Here is a 23,455-nt window from a genome sequence, read left to right as displayed (position 1 = left end):
TCTTCTGTAGTTCTGTTATTAACAAGAAAATAATTAAATAACTAAAGTAGCGAAGTATGATCCTGCAAAACAATATCTATTTTTTGGTGTACATGATAAAAGAAAGAAAAAAAAAAAAGCGAACAAATAAAGGACTCAGAGGAACATAGAAGAGAAAAATAACATTCTTTTCTTCCATTTTTAAATTATTCTTATTCAAATTTTCCAATTCCAAACTTAACTCTATTTTTTCTTTTCGAACAAGATAGTAAAATATAATTCAATCTTGTATATTTTATATTAAATATAATATAATACATAGATTTAATTTAATTTTTATTTCGACATTTTATCTTTTAATTTTAGTCTCTCAACCTCAATTTCTTTTCCAATCGAAACGTTATAGATGTATGTCACATAAGCTCGGCATTTTGTCAACTACCAAGTTTGATCTTACAATTGGCAAATTTCTTTCCCGTTGTGTGCATCATGTACTTTTGAAACCATACGAGTTTCTCATGTAACTTGACTTTTCCGTATGATTTTTTTTACCCTTCCTTTTTCCTTTTTTTTTTTTTACTGGCGAAAATATATCTTTCACTTAATTAAACGAATTGAATAGGCAATAATTTTACTGTTATTATATTATATTCTTTAATCTATGCAAGGGGTTAGGAATAATCATGCTACGAGTCACCCGTATCGTATATGATAGAATAAACTCATAATCATATTTTTAATCAAACTTCATAAATAATATATAGAATAGATTCATATTTATAATTGAAATATGAATAAATATAAAAATAATAATGATGATTTATCTTTTATCTTAAACAAAAGTTTAATTACTATGTTGTGAAATTTTAATAATTGATATGTGAGTGAAACATATAAATATATACAAATATGAAATAGATAATTAGTTGTGATATTCATGGACCTTTTTAAAATTCGAAAATGTACAAATAAAACTTAATTCATATGTATGCTGTTAGCAAAGAAAAAATAAATTATAACACACATTTAAGCATATTCATTATCTTTATATAACAACTACACCTTTTATACCTATCTATACGCATGCATACAAACTTTCCCGACACCTAAAATTTGAACTACCAATATTAATATTATTTACGAGACTGAAGAACTTGTTATTTTAACTAGTCTTATATTCATGCATATTCCACTAATATTATCTTAAAACATTTTGCAAACTCAAATATTTAATTGAATTATAAATTTTACACTTCGTTATATTCTCTTAACTTGTAATAAGGACAGAGTACTATCATTGTATGGAATGGGTAAAGAATCAATCTCTCTGAATTTATCATTTCAAATTTTCTACTTGAAAGAATAAAATAAAACTACTTGAATTGATAATATAGATGACGTGCCATATTAATGAAAGTAGGTAAAAATTCTCGTGAATAAACAAATAATAATCGTGACTAAAGAGAAAAGAAGATGATAATTAATAACAAAATCCTAAGGAATAGCCACGTGTAACTGTAGCTTTTGGTTGACATTTTTTCACAAAATAAAACATTTCGAAACGTAAAAAATTAACTGAAAAATTAGAACAAGAAAAGAAAAAGTAATAAAACGAACAAAATCCCATATGACCAAATTATGTTGTAATTAAATTTAATTAAATTAGTTTAATAATTTATTAGCAGAATAAAAATTAATTAAAATAATGTATAAAAAAATAAAAAACTTAGTTAAACTTAATTATAAAAATAATTTACTCATCTAATATTTCTCCAAAACAAATAACTTTAAATTACAGAAAATGAAATCTAATAATAAAAAAATAACATGAGGTGGCGAGCGTTGGGTACACACGTGATAAGGTGTGGCGACGAGCGAATGGTTTTTTTATTTTATTTTATTTTTTATAATTTTTTATATAAAAATTATAGAAAATTTTTTGAGTTCCTCAATTATTCAAAAAAAAAAAAAAAGTTTTCTTATTTTACTATATTTCATTACTGGAATTATTAGTCTCGGGGGTTTTCAGGAGAAGGAAGGTGTGAGATCTGATTGCAGTTTCCGAACCGAAGAAGTCACTGTTTTTCCGAGGTTTTCAGTTTCCCGAAGCAAAAAGTTGTGCTTTTTACATGCATGTTCCATGGTTGATTGCTTTGTGGGTTGGTGAAGGGGTTGGGAATTTTTGAGGACTAACTTCAATGATGATGATGATGATTATTATTCTGTGCTTGTTTGCTTGAGTTGTTTACTGTTTTCTGCATCAGGTTACCGTTTCTTGTTTAATTTGCTTTGTCGTTGAGCTGAAAATTCAGGCATTGAAGTGAACTTTGATCAATACAATTCTTGGGTTTTTGTTTTCTATGGCGGTGGTAGCCACTATTGGCCTCTGCCCTTTGCTCCGGAACTGAATCTGAACTTCTGAACCAGTCTATATGGTAATTACTTACTGTTTGTTCATCTTAATGATGAATTGAGAAGATGCAGATTTCAGTGTTGCAATTTGTTTTTTAAGTGATGTTAAGGTTTTGGGTTTAGTGAACTGAGGAATTGCGGGAATTGGGAATTGGGGGATTGATTGTTGATCTTTATGGATGCTATCGCTGCAGCAATTTACCGAACTGATCAAAATCGTTATGTGTTTATTACTATTATTCAATTGTTCTCTGATCTAGCGTTGAATTTTAGCACTTTGCAGCGTTATTAGTGGTGTTCATGTATATAGTGCTTTTGTTTTGACTTGATTGCCATCTCTGAATAAATCGCTTTTCCTCTAAGTAGTATCTAATTATGGAATATCTGGCTATTAGTTGGTTATATTCTGCTTTTTACAATTCATGATTTGGTGCATATTAATAATTAATGTAAGGTGGTTGTTTTGTTTTCCTTCCATTTCAGTTTCTGAAGAACTTGTATTTTTGTTTATATGCACATGTTTCTCTCTAGCATCATGGGCCGAGGTACATGGAATATTTACAAGACTGGCTAATGAGGGACTCAATGAGTTGGCTCAGGCGGAATCACAGTCGATGGGCACCCCTGACAAGAAAATATCTGATCTTGTTGACGTAGTTAGGTCTTGGATCCCTCGAAGGGCTGAACCACCAAATGTGTCGAGGGACTTCTGGATGCCCGATCAGAGTTGTAGGGTATGCTATGAGTGTGATTCACAATTTACTATATTCAACCGCAGGCATCATTGTAGAATATGTGGCCGAGTTTTCTGTGCAAAGTGCACTGCTAATTCTGTTCCTGCACTGTCGGATGAGTCAAAAAGTGGCCGCGAAGATTGGGATAGGATTAGGGTATGTAATTATTGCTTTAAACAATGGGAGCAGGGTTTAGCAACGGTTGATAATGTCACTCCGGTCACCCCTTGTCTCAGCCCGTCACCATCTGCGACAAGCTTGGTCAGCACTAAGTCCAGTTCCACCTGTCATAGTAGCAGTAGCACTGTTGGCTCAACTCCTTACTCAACTGGACCTTACCAGCGTGTGCCTTATATTTCACCTCAATCTTCCCCCATGGATCTGTTAACGGATCGGCAGGAAAATTTGAATCCTGATAGGTGTACGAATCCCTCTGGTGCCGTAGGGGATTTGGCTTCTAACCAATTTGGCTATTGCTTCAACAGGTATCTTTTTTCAACACTGGTTCATTTGTATTTTGGATTGTCTTTCTCTGCTCTTAAGTTGACGGTTAATTTATGTCCTCACATTTCTCATGCATATATATTGAGCAAGAATTCTTCCTTATTGGGACTCAGGAATCTGATTTGATATAGAGGAGTGAGTATTGCTAAGATGTATTCTTGTGTGTGTGCATATGGCTATTGATTTTATATTGATGTGCAAAAAAAGTTTTGATGAGGTTCTGTGTAGGTTTCTTGAACCAAAATAGGGGAAAGAGAGGAAAAGAGAGAGAGAGAGAGGGGTGTTGATGGCTACCTTTCCACATTAGATCTTAATGTTATTTAAAGGCTCTGGTTAATTGACGAATTCAATAATATATTTGGCTAGTGCATCAAACTATCATCGTGCATCTGGTGTTTTATCCGATATTTAATTGTTTCTGTTCTTAATGTTATTTGTATGTTGATTGTTCTGAGCCAGGAGTGATGATGATGATGATGATTATGTTGCCTATCATTCTGATACAGAGTCAAGGCATTATTCTCATGTCAATGACTATGAGGATCCAATTAACATTCATGGGATTGATCATGTGTATGAACCTCATGAAATGCATCATAATGGAGATAATGTTGAGGCAAAAAGTTTGAGTTGTGCAACGTCACCCTCGGATCTTGATCTTGTAGGCATAGATGGGATCCAAGAACCTGGGAAGGCTGATCAGCACGATCATGTGGAAGGATGCATATCACCTCCGTATAATGAGGCAAGTAATAATATTGAGCCTGTAGATTTCGAGAATAATGGACTTCTTTGGCTCCCTCCTGAGCCAGAAGATGAAGAGGATGATAGAGAAGCTGTTCCTTTTGATGATGATGAAGATGATGCTACTACTACCACTGGAGAATGGGGATATCTGCAATCCTCTGTTAGCTTTGGCTCTGGAGAATATCGTAGCAGAGATAAATCAGGTGAGGAGCATAGGAAGGCCTTGAAGACAGTAGTGGAGGGGCATTTTAGAGCTCTGGTAGCTCAGCTTTTGCAGGTGGAAAACATACCTAGTTATGATGAAAATGGCAAAGATAGTTGGTTGGATATAATTACAGCTTTGTCATGGGAAGCTGCTACACTTCTGAAGCCTGATATGAGCAGGGGTGGAGGTATGGATCCTGGTGGATATGTAAAGGTCAAATGCATAGCCTGTGGACACCGAAATGAAAGGTAAGACTAAAGAGAAATGAATAATGGACTGGTCATAAAACTAATGATTTCTGCCAAGAGTTTGAGTTGTAACTAAAAGAAGTAAATTGAGAACGAACATTGTAATGTTAGTGTGATATTATAATTCTCCCACTAGAGATGGAAAAAGAAAATACAAAAATAAACTACATGCATATATTTTTTGTTTCTATTTTATAGGGATATTGGTAGTAGTGTAATACAAATCTGTGAGGTTTTTCTTTCTATTTTTATGATGCAAAATTTATTTTATGTTCTCTTAGGAGGCTGATGAATGGAAGTGTGTCTTATGAGTATATTTATTGTATATTATTATCTGTCTCTGCATATTCTTGATGTTCAATTTTTGTCTTTCCAGCATGGTGGTTAAAGGAGTTGTTTGCAAGAAGAATGTGGCCCATCGTCGAATGACATCAAAATTTGATAAACCGCGTTTTCTTATACTTGGAGGAGCTTTGGAGTATCAGCGAATCTCTAACCAGCTATCAAGTGTGGATACTTTGTTACAGCAGGTTCTCTCCACCCAACTATCTCTTAAGACTTAATAGTTACACAAATATTCATGGATAAAAATGGACTTGACAACTGTGTGTAGTGTTATCTGTTTTTGGTGCTTATGTATGAAAATTTTCCTTTTTATGTGATCTCAATTTCTGACCTTACCAAGCATACTAAGTCGTCTTTCTTTCATCTTGTTTCTATTATAATACAAGTTCTGAGTTTCGTGGTCTTTTTATTCTTCTGCAGGAAATGGACCATTTGAAGATGGCAGTTGCAAAGATTGGTGCTCATCACCCAAATGTGCTTTTGGTAGAGAAGTCAGTATCTCGTTATGCTCAAGAATACCTTCTTGCTAAAGACATATCACTTGTTTTGAATATTAAAAAGCCACTTTTAGAGCGTATTGCCCGTTGCACTGGGGCACAGATTGTCCCTTCAATTGATCATCTAACATCCCAAAAGGTGGGTTATTGTGAAGCATTCCATGTTGACAAGTTTTTTGAGGAGCATGGTAGTGCTGGCCAATGTGGAAAAAAATCAACAAAAACTTTGATGTTCTTTGAGGGTTGCCCAAAACCTCTGGGTTGCACTGTAAGTTCTATAACCTGAAATATTTTTAGACATGATTCAATTTTAGTATTACATATGTTCACAATGCACATAGGAACTGAAGTGCTGTTAGACCTATATTCGAAACTTTTGGCTGATAGATCCCTAATCCCTTACTAACACTTCCACGATGTGAAGAAAAGTAGACAACATAGTTAACAACTGCAAGAAGGAAACTTCTTCTGTAATTTATGTTACTCAGGCATGAACGATTTCCTTTGTAAATTGCAATCAAACATTATTTTGTTTAATCATTTTAAAAGATTGAATGATCATGGTGAAGGGAACCAAAATAATGTAGCAATATAGCAAATTGATTTGACATAATTAGTCCAGAATAATTATTGATGAAGAAAGGTTATTTGTTTGCTTCTCTTTTTTTATTTCTTTATTTATTTATTTTGCTTGTGTGTGTGTGTGTTGGTGTTTTGAAGATCTTGCTCAGGGGTGCTAGTGGGGACGAGTTGAAGAAGGTGAAACATGTGGTCCAATATGGAGTCTTTGCAGCCTATCATCTGGCGCTGGAGACATCTTTTCTGGCTGATGAAGGTGCTTCACCTCTAGAGTTTCCCTTGAAATCTCCAATAACTGTGGCATTACCAGATAAACCATCTTGTATTGAAAGATCAATTTCTACTATTCCTGGATATTCTATTCTCACTCCTAGAGAGCATCAGGGAGCTGAACCCATTAAAATACCAAATTCTAATTATGACCTCAGAATTGAGAAGACCCTGTCTACCTCTAGCAGTTTCATTGAAAAACCACTGATGGGTGACTCGGTTCACACACATGAAGTCTCTGGCAGTGCCTTCCAACCAGCTGAGGAGACTGCATCTTCCTATTGCAGTGGTTTCCTCCCTAATTATTCTTCCAAGGCAGGTGATAATCAACACCCCAAAGATTTCCTTCAATACAGACAAGAGAAGAGAAGGGAAACCATGTTGAACAATGATCTTACTTCAGATTCTTTTGGCACCTTGGAGCCTTCAGGGTCAGTTGGAGATAACCAGATCAAAGCTACAGCATCGTCTCCATGTCTGGGATGTAACCCTGAGCCACTTTATGGAAAACACGATAATAATAACAGAATCTATGATGACATGATACCTTCAAAAGAGGATTTTCCTCCCTCAACTTCAGATCATCAGAGTATCTTGGTCTTCTTATCAACACGTTGTGTGTGGAAAGGAACTGTTTGCGAAAGGTCCCATCTTGTACGAATTAAATACTATGGAAGTTCTGATAAGCCTTTGGGACGATTTTTAAGAGATCAGCTATTTGATCAGGTGTTTGTTCTTACCAATTCTTTTCCTTTATAAATTTCGTCACAAATGGTTGACCTATGTTCCAACTGATTTACATTTCCTTGTAGAGTTACATTTGCCGCTCGTGTGACATGCCATCTGAAGCTCATGTTCATTGTTATACTCACCGACAAGGGAGCCTGACCATCTCTGTTAAGAAACTATCTGAGTTTCCTTTACCAGGTGAACGTGAAGGTAAAATATGGATGTGGCATAGGTGCTTGAAATGTCCTCGCGTAAATGGTTTCCCTCCTGCTACACGAAGAGTAGTTATGTCTGATGCAGCGTGGGGCTTATCCTTTGGGAAGTTTTTGGAGTTGAGTTTTTCAAATCATGCAGCAGCAAGCAGGGTTGCAAGTTGTGGTCATTCTCTGCACAGAGACTGTTTAAGATTCTATGGGTATGCTTACTCTATCTAAATTGAATCTATCTGATGTCTGTTTTCCAATTTGAAATCATGATTTCAAGTGCAATCTTCTTGCAAGGAAGTAGTGACTTCCTTCTTCCAAATGCCAGCTGGCATTGATGAGAGTCTAAACCAAACAGGTTGAAAGTAGGTATGATGGGAGATTTTAACGAGCAAGAGTGTGCTGAACTTGGTATGCTTACAATGTTCTGTGGTTTTGTTTAATCATATGTCACATTCTCATTCAATAAAGTGGGCATTAGAAAACCATGGAAATATGGTTGCTGGATACACCCCTTATTTTTTACCTGTATGCTCAAATTTCTTTTGTGGTTAATCACGGAATAAAAATTTGAGCCAGTTATTTGTTAAGCTCAAGCAGATGTAAGAGTAAACTACTCTTAATCTTGCATTTCTGTACTGATTAAACAAACAGTTCTTTTGAGAAATGACACTTCCTTCACTTGATTGAAGTACTTTATATGCACAATAAAATTGAGTACATTTGCATCAAACTTTTGGTTGTTTTGTTGAATCATTGTCTTTAAATGCAGTTTTGGGAAGATGGTTGCCTGCTTTCGCTATGCTTCTATTGACCTCCATTCTGTTTATCTTCCCCCACCTAAACTTGAATTCAACTATGATAGTCAGGACTGGCTAAAGAGAGAAGCAATTGAGGTTGGTATGCTAATCGTAGTTGAGATATTACATTCGGTTCTGGGTTCTTCTGTACTGATGAGATTATTGATCTTAACCACCAGGTTCAGAACAGGGCTGAAGTACTGTTTAGTGAAGTGCGTAACGTATTACATCAACTTTTAGAGAAGGTCTCAGATACTGGGCTGCGGGTGGGAGGAAATAGAGTTTCAGATGTTAAGCATCTAGTTTCTGAACTTAAAGAGATGGTGCAGAAAGAGAGAGAAGAATTAGAGGTTGGTGGTTTGAGACAGAAATTTACTACAATATCTTATTGTCCTTCGTAATCCCCCCACCCCCCCCCCCTCCCGCAAACAACAAAAGAAAAAACAAAACATAACAAAAACAAGAAGAAAGCAAAGGAAAAAAGGTTCCCTGATGATTTTAATAAGAAGTTTCAACCAGATTCTATTTTCCTAATTTGTTATTATTACTATATATCTATCCCTCCACTTATGATGTGTTCTAATGAGCTTTCTAAAAAAAAAGAATTGGTGTTTTTCTACAAAATATGTACTTTGTCCTGAATATATCAGTATTGGTATTGGCTCATTTAACACTTGTAAATTTTCTTTGACTAAGATGATAGTTTGCTTATATTTGATTTCCATTTATAATGCTGGATTACTTAGGACTTGTTACAAAAATTGGTGCATAAAGAGGTCAAAGCTGGCCAGCCTGTGGTTGATATTCTAGAGCTCAATAAATTACGCAGACATATCCTCCTCCTTTCATTTGTTTGGGACCAGCGCCTGATATATGCATCCAATCTGTTTAGAATAAATTTTCTAGGAGATCCCAGGAATTCCTGTCAGAGAGAGAAGTCAATTGGTTCTAGGGAGAAGGTTGTAGAGGCAGATGGAGCTGCCAGGCCAGCAAGAGGTCATAGCAGTTTTGATTCCTCTGTTTTGGAATCAAAACCTGATGGAAGCCATAATTTGGAAAATGCTAGCAACCTTAGCACGTCTGGTGAAGTGACTAAAGGTGGGGAGACGGGTAAAGACACTACTCATGACAAGGTTAATCTTTCACTCTCTGCTGGTGCAAATGTCAATGATAAATCTGAGTCCCCAGAGATTGGAGGATCTGTACGGAGGGCTTTGTCGGAGGGAGAATTCCCTATTATGGGTAATTTGTCCGATACCCTTGATGCTGCATGGACTGGTGAAACTCACCCAATAAATGGTTCTTCACCTCCTGATTCAGCTATGATGGTTCATTCACCTGAGGCAACTTTAGTGGCAGCAAAATCAAATTGTGAGAACTATACTGCTGATAATGACTCTAAATTGCTTTCAAAGGGGCTTGATACTAGATGGCCTGGGATGCCTTTTGCTAACCCCTTTAGTTCAATCAACAAAACTTCTGTGTTCAACAGTCAGAAGCTTGTTGATTACAACCCAGTCCATATTTTATCATTTCGAGAGTTGGAGCGCCAGAATGGAGCCAGACTGCTTCTTCATGCCGGTATAAATGATGCCATAGTGGCTGTATATGATGATGAACCTACTAGTATCATATCATATGTGCTTATGTCAATCGATTATCATGTCCAAATGTCTGAATCTGACAAAGCTAAAGACAGTGCTGACAGTTCAGTTTCATTGCCACTTTTTGATACAACCAGTCTACTTTCTCTTAGCTCTTTTGATGAGTCAATTGCTAGTAGCTACAGGAGTTTTGGGTCCTCTGATGAGAGCATGTTGTCCACTGCTGGATCTCAGAGTTTGCTGGTTGGTGACCCACTCTTATACACCAAAGATTTGCATGCCAGGGTGTCTTTTAGTGATGATAGCAACTCCCTTGCAAAGGTGAAATATACAGTTACTTGTTACTTTGCAAAGAGATTTGAGGCCCTGAGAAGAACATGTTGCCCTTCTGAGACAGATTTCGTGAGGTCCCTTAGTCGTTGCAAGAAGTGGGGGGCCCAAGGAGGAAAGAGCAATGTTTTCTTTGCAAAAACCCTGGATGATAGATTTATAATCAAGCAGGTTACAAAGACAGAGCTCGAGTCATTCATCAAGTTTGCACCAGCATATTTTAAGTACTTATCTGAGTCAATCAGTACTGGAAGTCCAACTTGCCTTGCAAAAATCTTGGGCATTTATCAGGTACATTGTCTTTTAAAATTTGCTTTAATTTTGATATATAGAATTTTTTACTAATAACATTTTCAAGTATTTCAAGTTGTAGAGAAATTGTTATTGATGAAGTGCTTGTGTACTTTATGGTCATAGCCATAAATAAGTGAGTGCATCATAGATCTGGAACAACCATTTTTATACTAGTGTCTCTGTTCTCATTGAGTACACTTGCTCTTTGAAGGTAACATCAAAGCACCTCAAAGGGGGGAAGGAAACTAAAATGGATGTCTTGGTTATGGAAAATCTCCTCTATAGGCGTAACATTAGACGGCTTTATGATCTCAAAGGTTCGTCTCGATCACGGTACAATCCAGATACAACTGGAAGCAATAAAGTCCTGCTGGATCAGAATCTAATTGAATCTATGCCAACGTCTCCAATATTTGTTGGGAACAAGGCAAAACGGTTGCTTGAGAGGGCTGTGTGGAATGACACTGCATTCCTTGCGGTATGTCTAACTGCTCTTATTTTCATTATTCACACTGTAGGATTATACTGCATCTTTGTGGGTTATTTTGCCACATACCATCAATCTCCCCACCCCACCCTGCCCCGCCACCAAAAAGGAAAAGAAAAGAAAATCACATCTATGTAACAGTAACATGCTGCAATCACTTGCAAGTTACTCTCTTTTTGTTTTACTATATATTATTCTTTGGTAATATAATGTTGGTATTTGTTGCAGTCAATATATGTGATGGACTACTCATTGCTGGTTGGTGTGGATGAGGATAAACATGAGCTGGTTTTAGGCATAATTGATTTCATGAGACAGTATACATGGGACAAGCACCTTGAAACTTGGGTCAAGACCTCAGGCATTCTCGGTGGACCTAAGAACACTTCTCCAACTGTTATATCACCTCAGCAGTACAAGAAACGGTTTAGGAAAGCCATGAGTGCATATTTTCTCATGGTGCCAGATCAATGGTCTCCTCCGGATTTGCATCCAGGTGGGTCCCAGTCTGAATTTTGTGATGAAAATTCATGAGGTGCTGCCCCGCATTTGGCGCATTCTGGTTAAAATTTGAAGCCTGTAAATGCTAAAGATCCCACCTTTCACCTGTTGTCTTCTCTGTCTATTCCCTCATTCATATACACAATATTCTATGCTGCATTATTGCATTATCATGATAAATGCAGCTGTTACTTTGAGTCCCTTGAAAGACATGGCAGGTGCACCACCGTCAGTAACCAGATTGTTACAGTGGGTATGGTGGATAATATCCACCGATGTAATTGTACAGTGAATTTTTCTTTCCTTCCCCCCCCCCCCCCCCTTCAATTGTTATATCATTATCATGTATTTTTAATCTCAAATCTCATGTTATAAAATTTTGGTTTACAACCGGTATCATAACCTTTTTTTAGGGCTTCTTATATTACACTAATCTTGTGTATTAACATTTTCCCGTTTTGTGAAATATTATTAGAATTAATTCAAAAGAACTACATGGATTAGAAAACTAGGGTTTATAAAATAATATATCTTTAAAATATAAAGACACCTACTAAAATGGAGGCCAATGAAGCACCTATAAATAAAAGACGAAAAAGTTTCAGATTTTAATCTGTTAGAGTTTGGTGTTATGCCTCTCGACAAATCTTGTGCATAAGTATGCCCAGAGATGGATATGACTTGTTCTCAACCATTTTGACAGTTGTTTTCATTAAACTTCAGTAATTATGAATTTTTAAGATATTACAAAGATCAAAACTAGGTTTGACAGAATCTAAATATTCCAAAGCAAAGTATGTAATATATGCGCGGGCACAGGCATCAGCAATTTTGCTTCACTTTCACATCTACGTGTTAAAAGGTAGACCAAAGTTGCAAAGTAGTCTCTCCATTGAGCTAATTACACTTTGTAATTTATAAACTTGCCACAAGCTCTTTTAAGAATTTGTTATTCTCTAGTTTCACTTATTTTACAGTAATAACTTCGAATTCACTTACTTCTATAACAATAATTTTTTATTCTTCTTTTTCAATACCACTAATTATATTTCTACCGATAGAAATTACGGTTGTTTTAAACATCCATTTTCTAGTTATACATGTTTTATTTGATGAATCATTTTATCTACTACTCAAGTTAGATACAAACGTAGGTAAGTGTAAGCAATTCAACTATGGTGGTATTTCTTTCAAGGTTTAATTATGTTCCTAGTTTTTATATTTTTATTAAATTTTTAATTAGGTCTTTATAAAGTTTAATAATTGAATCTCTATATTAGATAAAAATTTATAATAAAATTCTTATTAATTGTTATTTAAAAAAATACAATGATACTAAAAGTTTGCTCTTAGAATATTCTCTAATCCATCTTATATCAAATACAAAAATGAATATTCCAAAAAATATGTATTATTTAGCAAAAAATAGTTAAAAAGGACCTAATTAAAATTTATCTAATATAAGATTTAATGGTCGGGATTGGATTCTTTTAATTTTTTTCTCACGACTTGAGGGGATAAAATGTGATTTCTTACCATACATTTTATAGGTGAGACCAAGAAAAAATATTAAAAAGTTAAAAATCACACTTCATACTCTCAGTTGAAAAAAAAAATGAGAAGATTCATTCCTCCCAAAAAGTATTGTTCGTATTAAAACAATTCTTCCTACTAATTACTAAAATATCATTTTAACTCAACCAATTCTAAGTTTGAATATTAAATATCATCTACTAATAAATATCGACAAAGACTTCATAATTGGATACTTAGAGCTTGTGTGTTGAATTTTTGGGAAATGATAATACAAGATGAAAAGATACATTATTATTATTATTATTATTATTATTATTATTATTATTATTATTTTATTATTTTGTTTTTGAATAACTCAGTCTGTAATTCCAGAACATAAGAATAAAAATATTTATTTTACGAGCAAATAGTTAAATAAACGTGAAATAAGCTAAATAACAAAAATAGTTTTAAAATAATTAAAATTTGAAGGAAAACAAAGTGATTTTACTGTTGGTTGTTAAAATTCTAGGAGTCGTCTAATTGGCATTTTAAAAAATAAAAATAATTGATCCACATTTTCGTGATATCTTGAAAAATTGTTAAATTTATTTGTTCACATGTTTTCTTTGCGTTACACAGACGTCTAGTTAAAAACCATTCTAGGAGCACAGAATCGACTGCAACATACATATATAGATCAGCAAGAACTTACTTAGAACTTTATATTGAATGATTGAAATTGGAGAAGTGTCGTCTCCCCTTCCCGTGAGGACGTTACAAATATTGTTCTTTGTACCTTACACATGACAGAACTTAAAGCTCCTGAAACATATGAACCATTTTTTTAAACAGTCACGCAGATCCAAGACCAACTTTGTCTTACAAAAATAACACTGGCGACAATACGCCGGAAAAAAATGTGGTTGGTTGCTAACTAACGAAAAAATTGTACTACAAAAAAATGTCAACCGGTATATATGTTTAAAAACAAAATTGCACATGATCCTCTGGCAAGAAGGCGAATCTGCTGCCTCTTGCTAATAATTTTACAAAATTATCTAGAATGTAATAATAATATCATTTAGAGAAGATTATCTAGCTCAGTTTGCAGTTCCTGTATGGATTTTAGATTAATAATCTTGATCTCTTCAGTCGCGTATTCTGCTTGTAAGAGGGACTGTACTTGCGTATGTGCTTCAATAATATTTGTCCTACACGAAGATGAGTATAACAGCATTTAAAGATTGGTCAGATTCATGCATATCTAAAGGATGTTAACAAAGTTTAAAACACAAACCTGTCAAATCCATATATAAAAAAACAACCAAGAATAAGCATAACTCTTATTCTAAATCACATCAAATCTTACTTTATTGGCTTGAAAAGTATTGTTCTTGTTGATGGATTTTGCAAATAAAGCTTCATCTTTTCTATTACCCCTGGCAGTTGCTCGTGAATAGCAGTCCTGACCTATTAGAAGAGCACAGAACAACAATTATGAAGGATAAATACTCATATTTCTCAAAAATAAATAAATAAAAAACAAGATTCACAAACTTCGACGGAAAAAAACATCACATCTATCCATAAGTAGGTAGTTTGGAAAAATAAACACACAATTCAGAAACCAGTATAACATTAACAATGAATAAAGAAAGTACAAAACTCTGATGACAAACCTTCTGAGCTAGTTCGGCGACCTTATCTGGGGTAGCGAAAGCCTGATCCTTTAGAGGTTTGGTCATAACTGAATCAAGCTTTGGATTTTGACCACCTGAAGATAATGCAACTTTAACTGCTGTAACCTACAAAAACAAAATTGGTTGATTTCTAGAAGCAGTATTTTATAAACAATAATACCAAATGAAAAATGTAGTTAATGACCACGACGTGAAATTTTCAATATTTACATATATATTGGAATAATTCTAAGAAATGTTTACAAAGTGCCTTCAAATAAATGCGATGAATCTTTTAAAAGTTCATGAGCTGACAACTGAAATAACTTGGTTACTGACACAAACCTTTGTAACAAATGATAGTAAAGGATCCACAACTAACTTGGTGACTGACATGATGAACTCCTCACAGGTGGCTTTAAGGCTTTTCTCCAACTCCTGAAATGGAAAATAGATAAGTCTATATATATTATGCCTCATATGAAGTAATACAGTGATTCAGAGACCAATGTGACAAACGAATAAAGGGCTGTTATATGTAGTCTATATTTATAGGGCTTGATACTTGATAGACTCCCTTTAAGTCCAAGGTTAATATGTAGTTTTAGGGGTTGATATACTCCCTTTATGTCCTCATCTTTTCTGACAATTACATCTTTGCTGGTTTAACTATAACAAGGAATGAAATAATTATATTCGGGGACCAAGTTACGGAACATAAGGATGGTCATGGTTGATTAATATTTCAAAGTTTGTTATATAATTTGACATGAGGATAACGTAACTAAGAATGGATGACCAAAACATCAAGAAGAGATTTCCATTACAAATCATTCAACAAACAATTTTAGGTCCACGGTTACTAACCTTCTTGGTGTCAATTTGGTTTTCCAAAACCCTAGGAGACAATGTCCTCGCCAATGAAGTTGATCTTGACCACTCAAATATTGAAGCTTGACCTCTCAAGAGTCTTTGTAGATGCTCCTGAACCATACAGTGTATTCACATGTAAATTAGAGTATCCTTTAACATACTATATCAGTGATACGAAAATTAAATCAGTGACTAAAAAAGCAAATTATGTTTTGGTGATGACAGTAATATTTGTAGGGAAACCAATAGCAGAGAGAATTTTCATAAGTCCTATACTGACTTTGAATTATGTAAGATATTGCACTCAGCTTAGAATGCATACTATTACTTTAAGAAACACTAACCAGGACGTGAGAGAAATCAAGTTCCTTCTGTGTGACTGAAAATTCAATATTGAAAGGTGCAATCTGGAACACAAAAAATGATTCCTCAAATTATATAACCTCCCAAGTGTTTATAGTAAATATTCAATATTACCTGCTCCCTTAAAATTAAAAGATGCTTTATTAAGAAGAGCTGTCCGTCCATTTGAGATGATCTCTTTGCAACTAATTTACTTGCTTTCTGTGGTAGACAAGATTGAAGCACCAATTATCAACAAAGCTAATATTCGAAGGACAGTCATCAAATCCAAATAATCAATGATAAAAAGAAAGCATGTCTTTTATATAGATAATGAGAAACACTTCCTTTGTAACATCTATATTTATATTTCACATTCAACCATAATCATGATATTACACTGCATAGCTCATTTTTGCCTTACCTGAATAGAAGTTGAGCAAACTTCCACTGCTTCCTGCTTGGAATAACAAAAACTGATCATGAGTTAAACATTTAACGAAAGAGAATACAATTACACAAGACAAACAGATTAAACATACTATACCTGCGCTAAACCTGTAAAAACTTCTGACTCTAAACATTGATACAACTTTGAAAGACATGATATAGTTTTCTCTAGCGGTGGATACCATGTCTTAAATATGTCTGGGTTGCCATCCGCCTGCAAATTTAAAGCAAATTGTAAAATAGGGAAAACAAAATAGAATTGCATCCTGGAATATATGGCAATTTTCCAAGAGTGACTACAGGAAAACATTACACAATAACCACAAAACAGAAGTTGAAATATCCAGTACACGGTGAAATAAGAACTATGCTACACCACAAATACAAGTGTAGCATGCATGTGAATGCTACAAGGAAATGACATGTTCTTGAATTATTAACAGCTCTTATTCGATACCTAAAAGAAACTTATCATAACGAATAAGGGATTCTGGGAAGAATAGCCTGCTTCACCCACCATAGGGTGAAAACTGACAGAAAAATCTATCATTCCTTGGCATCATATTTAATATAGCATAAGTCATTTCAATTTCCAGTTCCGAAAAGGTAACTTCATAGCAGAAGAAAATATTATTTAAAAAAAAATAAAAGTAATCAACAAAGGCAGCAATAAACACCAAAAAATCATAACATAAAATTAGTCTAATCAGCATTATTACAAGAAAATCAGCATACAATAGTAAGCAATACCAAGAAGCATTAACAGATAAATTATCTATAATCAAGTAAAAAGAAGAAATTAGAGGTAAAGGCACTTTACAGGATTGATCTCAGATGTACTTTCAGCAGATCTCATCAGCTTTTCAGGGTAGTCCAAGTCCTCTTTAGATGGTATGTAATTCGCAATCTATAAATTTATCCCAAAAAGAGGTTTCCCAAAATCAAGATATAAGAAAAGAAACTATCATAAAACCACATCAAGGGTAAAAATATGGTGATCCAGAAAGTTATCAACTCACAAGAAAAAATAAATAGTAATATATGGTTGGCAATCATTTACTTCAGTAATCTAGGTATGCCTGGAAGTACTTTAAACCCTAGACATGCAACATGTGATTTGTGGATATCCATGCTACGATTTCATATTGTACATGGTTGTAGATATTTATATGCTTTGTTGAACCAATAAATCAAGACTCGATTAACTAAAAGCCAACTAGGTAAACAGAGAAAAACATTGTCGTTGAAAACCTCAACACGATCAGATTACCAGACCCTTCATTTGTGAAACAAAACCAAGAGCTTTTACCAATTAACGAGGGCAAAAAGGGTCCAATTTCTTTCACAAAAGGGGGGAAGTATGAAAGACTGAAATATAATATATGAATGAAATTGGCACAATTCAACATTTAACATTGAATACCTCATCATGGATATGAGTTCGAGCACGGAAAGTCAGTCGTTCATGTACATCTGCTAAAATTCTCTCAAATGTAGGACGAAGGCCAGCTAAGGATTCGCTCTTCCTACTAGGCTGTTCCCCCAGGACCTCCACTTTAAGTATATCAACAAGTTCACAAAGAAAGTCGATATTTGTTTCATGAACAAGTTTCGGACGCAGTGTGTCATACAAATATGTTGACCTGCAAGCAAAATTTATCAAACCATGAGAACGATAGACGCATACTCAGTTTGCTTTGTATGGAAATTTTTCTTTTGAAGAATAACATTCACAAATAATGAAAAGAACAAATAAAGAGAAATACAGGATCATATATAAGATGAGAGGCATCAACAACCTCAGCAAGGCTTATTTTTGTTTTTATTATATTTATTGTATCAAATTGGCTCAGTTTCCTAAATAAAAGGAAAAAAAATCATCATTTTGTGGATGAGTACTACTCTTTCATTGATCACAAGAAGGAAATCCAAAAAGAACTAGAACACACAATCACCACTACTTGCGCATCGTTACATGCGCAGAGCATTTCCCAAGACCCCGCTGATAAGAAATGTTTCAGAATACTATAGAAAGCGTGTAATATTGCTGAATATGAAAACACAAAGGATCCCTTACTCTCCTTCACCTTCTATTATACTCTTCTAACTAACTCCCTCCTAATTTAAGGCCCATTAATCAGAGGCCCGGTGTAAAATCGCCCATAGCAAGATATCCTGTATTATTCTTACAGACAGAAGGAGTATCTTACAAAGGATCCATTAATGGAGCTAAACTTGAAATATCCTTTGAAGAAGCTGGAAAAAAATGATCAAAGAGCTGGTGCTCAAGTTGACAGACCTGCACTTCAAATTACAACTATTAAGCCCTTCAGCCATAACAATATGAGGCAAGTAACATCATTTAAATTTTCACGTTTATTATAACATATAAATAGAATAGTTGCAAGAACTTTTTTCTTTCCCCTGCTGACAATATGTATGCTTTGTATGATATTACATGCTCAGTTCAAAACAGTAAACAATTTGCAATGTTAAGCATAATCCATCTAAAATTTAAAAGATAGAGTCCTCTAGCCCAAATAAAAAGCTTTAGGTCTCTTAACCCCTGAATTGGACTTCCTACCTTAAATAATCCATCTGAAAGTTCAAGTTCCTTTTAAGGTTAAATCCTTTATTTGGACACCTGTGCTTAAGAGAATAAACACCATTATCATGCTGAAGATTCGTAAGGCGTAGGGTACTTATTTGCTTAATGTGTGTGTTACGTCTACAAAGGGTCCAATCAGTTCCACAAATTTGTTTTTGCACTGTCATGTGGCTAACTTTTTATGAGTTACTTTGTTCATTATCCATGGTAAGCATTGAATTGCCCTAAAACCTTGGATCAGTTCCAGTCAACTAATTTTGCTGGAGCCAAATGATAGTGGCAATATACAAAATCTATGCCAGAGTTTGATGCATTTGGTTGAAACATAACTATCATATCTTCAATGGCTAATTCTCGAACAACCAGGTTTTGCGTGATAAAATTAGCTGTTTGATCACCATTTGGTGTAAAATACAACATTTTAAGCAAAGTTTCTCTCTCGGTCATAACTTCTTTTGTAAACTCTCAAAATGTTGAGAGATCAGAAAGCTTGATCTCTTTGTACTCTTCCACTCTTCATCACTTCATCCAAATAAATTTTTTCTTTAATCAAAAAAAGATTTGAAACTTTTATAAAGAAACATATTTTATTATTATAAAAAGAATCTTTTTTTGAAAGTTATCTTTTCAAAAAACTGCCTCCAGAATGCACTTCGCCATTTTTATTGTCTCCGCCCTCATTTTTACCCATGATTGCTTGCGTTGGTGTGTGATGCTACTTTTTAGCACTATTTAAAGGCAACCTAAATACTTAGAATATATGAAAATTGCCTTCTCTATGAACAACACAGAAAACCAATGACCAAAAGGCCATAGAAAAACATAATAACATTACCTGTAGGAGATATGCACATCCTGATCTAGTCAATGATGGCAAGGACTCTTTCTTGGAAAACTCTGATATCCGCCGATGAACAATATTTCTTATCTGTAAGGAATAAAATAAAAAATCTTGCAATCAGTTGGCCCAATAAAATGTTTTTTTTTTTTGTTGGGGGGGAGCACAGACAATTTATAAAAATGTGTCTTCTCACCAACGAGAGGCGTTGCTCACAGTACAATTTGTGGCATTCTGCCAGCATTTGACCATATTCCTTCCTTGAAGACCTGCTTTCAATTTCTTCAAGTAGCGTCTTAAGCTGCAAAAGTTACAATTTTTCATTGGATGTACAAATAACTAGCTATCTACTTCGAAAAGGCGCATTTGTTACAGATGACCAGCTACCATATGTTCAATCCATATATTTATTTTCAGAGAGAGTGAGAGAGAGGTTTACCTCACTTGCTGCTGCCTTGAAGCGAACATATATTACAGATGCCTCTACTCCCTCAGAGATGGATGCTTTGCCACCCCCACTTCCACGTATTGATTCCTGGACCTGATGTGAGGGTATATATATCAGCTTTCTTTACCATCAAATTCTAAATATTTATGTCCTTAGAGAATGCATATGTATAATCCTTACCTGAGAAGAGGCACCTTTAAGAACAGCCAATACGTGGGAGCGCATCATGCCAAGTGCTCTGGACTATAAAAAAAAAAAAAAAAAACAAAATTTTCAAATCATTCAAAGCTGCGCATACAAATATGAGATATAGCAGGAGTTTGAACCATAGAAAGAAGGACAAAAGTGGCACATACTGTTTGCTAAAGTTACCTAACAATTCATATAAATAAATTTAAATACCTGAAGTTGTCTAAATTTAAGCAAGTAAACACTGGATTCTGCATACTGTGGGTTGCTTTCAACATACCTTCAATATGGGTTAAAAAAAAAAGCCAATGATCACATACAATGTTCAATTACAAAAAGAAGATAAAGCTCCCGTTATTATCACCTAGTGACATAATATAACCTGAATATGCCAATATAACAACATACAAGAATTAAACTTGATATTTACTCACGAGATGCATTCATCAAGCCTTTTGAGAAGTGGGAGAAAGTTCTCATTTCCAACATTCATGTTTGGAGAATAAAAATTCGTAGCAACCTGCAGAGAAGAATTTAAACAAGCCAAATAATCACTTGTAGAATCAATAAAAATTTGCAGCTTTGCAATGCCTTTACAACTATGCTAAAACAGCAGCATTAAGAGCTGTTTGATAACTCATAGCAGTAATGCCAACAAAGTTATCATTACAATTTACATCAATTAAGTGTTTTAGTACAAATAACATCCCTACCAAAAATGATAAAAGTGTAATATGCCAATAAAAAAGGCACAATTGAAGCAACAAATGTATGATATAGAAATAATAAATGCAAGGGGTGCTAATCATCTGCAGCATATAATATATCTGAAATCCACAGCACAATTTTCTGTTAGCCCAATCCATTAAAACGATGAAAGGGAAAAATTTTAAAATTGTCCAACCTAGACATACATATGAAATTTATTTTACAGTGTTTGAAAAAACTAAGGTAGAAAATTCCTCCTTAATTACATGCTCTGTGGGAAATCATTAGTACTTGCACTCATAGTTGCACTGTCATGATATCTACCATAATGGCACCATCCTATGTATATGCCTATGTATTTTGAATATACTATTATATTATCATAATCAATCTCTTCAAAGAGTAATATCCTATTATATCAATAGATAAAAAAACAGATAAGATGGAGAAAAAATCTAAGAAAAGCTCCAGTCAAGCCAGCAGTCAAACCTTACATTCTCCAGTTCGTCAAAGTAGTTGAGTTTACTACGAAGTGCATCCGCAAAATCAATTAGTCTTTGCTTCTCTTGTACCTGTAATCGGAAAATATACAACAGAAAATCAGTTATTTCAGCTAAAGAAGAAACAAAGGTGGCCGAGTCAAAAACTAAATCATTCTCAACCTCCCACTAGAGATAACAGATACAAAGAATTCACCTATCCTCAGCTGAAATTTTTAAAACGGAATATACAGAAAAATGTAGCAAAGCAACCTAAACTCTCCAACTTCCCACCTTGCATTAACTGAATTTCTTATTTATTAGTTTAATATACACATGAACCTATACCCCACCAGCTGGCAATATTTTCGAAGTAATAAGAGATTACGGCAACCAATTCTTATTAGAAAATAAAAAACCAGATTGGGTGATAAGCAACGAAACCATACCAGTCTATCACACGCATCATGAAGCGTTTTAGTCTTTGTAGCTACTGCCTGATGCTGCAATTGTAGCTCATTGAATAAGTCTAGGGTGTCATCAACCTGCATGAGTTCAAGAAGTACAAATGGGAAACTGTAAGAAAAGAACAGTCAAAAAATTAGATTGCTACAACTAACCACCAACCATAACCATGTTATATATAAATCACCTGTTGGAGAATATCATCACATGTTTGTATCCGCTCCGTTAGAGTGTTCACATAATGTTGATATTTCTCTTCCGTCTACAAACGGATAACAGAATAAATTTAAGTTGCACTCCACAACCAAAATTTTACCAACTGCAATTTCAAGAGATCACCACACTAACCTCTGATTTCATGGCAGATTCAAGATCCGTAAACCATTTGTAAAACTGCAGCAATAGAGGATATCAACAATTATTTCAATAATCACCGGTTAACAGGCAAGACCATAGAATCAGATGACGATAAGGTGGGTAAGGTACTTGATTGGTGTTGACCATAACAGTCTGAACAGCACCATTATCATCGAACGAGCTATCCTTGGTTTTAACCGTCAAGGCAGTGTCTTGCACCGACGCATTCTCCTGAGCCTACGTAAATTCAATTTATTATATGTTGTGAATCAGAAAACAAGAGTTGGTGGCGATGAGAAAAGCTTCTGATTGTAGTAGAAGTAATAAGGGGGCATTACCAGCTTGAGAGGGAGGGGTCGTTCAGAAACGGCATGAGAGAGGGATATAATGGCTGCTTGTTGATGTTCTGTCAAAGGCGCATTCTGGGGAAAAAAAATAATTACATACACACACACATCAAATTCCAACTTAGCATACGGAATTAGATCAGTGAGCACAACGATGCAGATCTGGTGGATTTGGGAAGAGAATGGGGTGAAGTGATGTTAGTGGATGGTTGAAGACAAGATCTACAAGACTGGAGAGAGAAAGAGAGAGAGAGAGAGAGAGTAGAGAGAGAAACCTGTTCCCAAGTGGAAGCGAAGTTGTAACCTCTGGAAAAGGCAGCTGAACTGGGAAGGCTTTGAGGTGGACCTCTGCTTCCCATTTCCTCTTTTTCCTTCTTCCTTCTCCTTTACCTTCTTCCCCTTCACCTTGCTCTCTCTCTCTCTCTCTCTCTCTCTCTCTCTCTCTGCGTCCTTACGATAAGGTAACACCTGAACCCGCTGCAACGACCAGGTTAGCCTCTTTGTCTTGTGCCGTTGTGCGTTGTGCCTCTAAGCAAACGCTGCGTTTTGTTTACCATTCTATATCTTCTGTTTTTTTTTTTTCTCATTTTTTGGAGGGGGGTTATGTGCGTTTTTGTTTGGGCCTAAGGTGGGGTCTGGCACTCTGGCTTGGTTGGATCCGTCTGAAAATGAAAATCAACGGGCCA

At 34.9% G+C, this 23,455-nt stretch overlaps 2 protein-coding genes across 9 annotated transcripts; one reads left to right on the top strand and one right to left on the bottom strand.

Annotated features, from left to right (window-relative positions):
* Nucleotides 1–1,777: 1,777 nt before the first annotated feature.
* On the top strand, nucleotides 1,778–11,864 carry LOC112696226 (1-phosphatidylinositol-3-phosphate 5-kinase FAB1B). Of its 7 annotated transcripts, none has more exons than XM_025748874.3 (13): nucleotides 1,834–2,070; nucleotides 2,244–2,414; nucleotides 2,875–3,610; nucleotides 4,089–4,829; nucleotides 5,206–5,359; nucleotides 5,595–5,939; nucleotides 6,392–7,246; nucleotides 7,333–7,664; nucleotides 8,225–8,348; nucleotides 8,432–8,602; nucleotides 8,999–10,477; nucleotides 10,692–10,958; nucleotides 11,196–11,864. In XM_025748874.3, exons 3-13 carry the CDS (start codon nucleotides 3,006–3,008, stop codon nucleotides 11,499–11,501), a joined length of 5,379 nt encoding a protein of 1,792 aa, XP_025604659.1. In that variant the 5' UTR covers nucleotides 1,834–2,070; nucleotides 2,244–2,414; nucleotides 2,875–3,005; the 3' UTR covers nucleotides 11,502–11,864. The 7 variants fall into 7 exon arrangements, with proteins under 7 accessions (XP_025604668.1, XP_025604659.1, XP_029154564.1 ...); XM_029298731.2 differs by having other exon boundaries at nucleotides 1,862–2,070; nucleotides 2,292–2,414; XM_072236491.1 differs by having other exon boundaries at nucleotides 1,930–2,070; nucleotides 2,292–2,414; nucleotides 2,923–3,610.
* A 1,815-nt stretch (nucleotides 11,865–13,679) lies between these two features.
* Nucleotides 13,680–23,306, bottom strand: LOC112696214 (conserved oligomeric Golgi complex subunit 3). Of its 2 annotated transcripts, none has more exons than XM_025748855.3 (25): nucleotides 23,045–23,306; nucleotides 22,761–22,844; nucleotides 22,552–22,659; nucleotides 22,414–22,458; nucleotides 22,253–22,327; nucleotides 22,050–22,145; nucleotides 21,616–21,693; nucleotides 20,848–20,933; nucleotides 20,627–20,693; nucleotides 20,405–20,467; nucleotides 20,216–20,317; nucleotides 19,973–20,077; nucleotides 19,774–19,866; nucleotides 18,541–18,629; nucleotides 17,754–17,973; nucleotides 17,151–17,237; nucleotides 16,428–16,544; nucleotides 16,305–16,337; nucleotides 16,016–16,102; nucleotides 15,883–15,945; nucleotides 15,533–15,649; nucleotides 15,011–15,103; nucleotides 14,666–14,791; nucleotides 14,356–14,456; nucleotides 13,680–14,197 (listed from the first exon to the last, which is right to left on the bottom strand). In XM_025748855.3, the coding sequence occupies exons 1-25, from the start codon at nucleotides 23,126–23,128 to the stop codon at nucleotides 14,068–14,070; spliced, it is 2,349 nt and encodes a 782-aa protein (XP_025604640.1). In that variant the 5' UTR covers nucleotides 23,129–23,306; the 3' UTR covers nucleotides 13,680–14,067. The 2 variants fall into 2 exon arrangements, with proteins under 2 accessions (XP_025604640.1, XP_025604634.1); XM_025748849.3 differs by having other exon boundaries at nucleotides 22,761–22,931; nucleotides 23,045–23,299.
* Nucleotides 23,307–23,455: the final 149 nt, after the last annotated feature.

This window comes from Arachis hypogaea, chromosome 1 (assembly GCF_003086295.3).
Source record: "Arachis hypogaea cultivar Tifrunner chromosome 1, arahy.Tifrunner.gnm2.J5K5, whole genome shotgun sequence".
NCBI lineage: Eukaryota > Viridiplantae > Streptophyta > Magnoliopsida > Fabales > Fabaceae > Arachis > Arachis hypogaea.
This window is presented reverse-complemented; position numbering and strand designations above follow the sequence as displayed.

Coding starts and splice junctions, on each gene's coding strand:
- LOC112696226 (XM_025748883.3), top strand. CDS start 3,006: ATGGGCACCCCTGACAAGAAAATATCTGATCTTGTTGACGTAGTTAGG. Junction 5,940..6,391: donor CAAAACCTCTGGGTTGCACT/GTAAGTTCTATA, acceptor GGTGTTTTGAAG/ATCTTGCTCAGGGGTGCTAG. Junction 10,478..10,691: donor AAATCTTGGGCATTTATCAG/GTACATTGTCTT, acceptor TGCTCTTTGAAG/GTAACATCAAAGCACCTCAA.
- LOC112696214 (XM_025748849.3), bottom strand. CDS start 23,128: ATGGGAAGCAGAGGTCCACCTCAAAGCCTTCCCAGTTCAGCTGCCTTT. Junction 20,318..20,404: donor TTAAAGGTGCCTCTTCTCAG/GTAAGGATTATA, acceptor CCCTCACATCAG/GTCCAGGAATCAATACGTGG. Junction 16,545..17,150: donor GTACATCTGAGATCAATCCT/GTAAAGTGCCTT, acceptor TTAAATTTGCAG/GCGGATGGCAACCCAGACAT.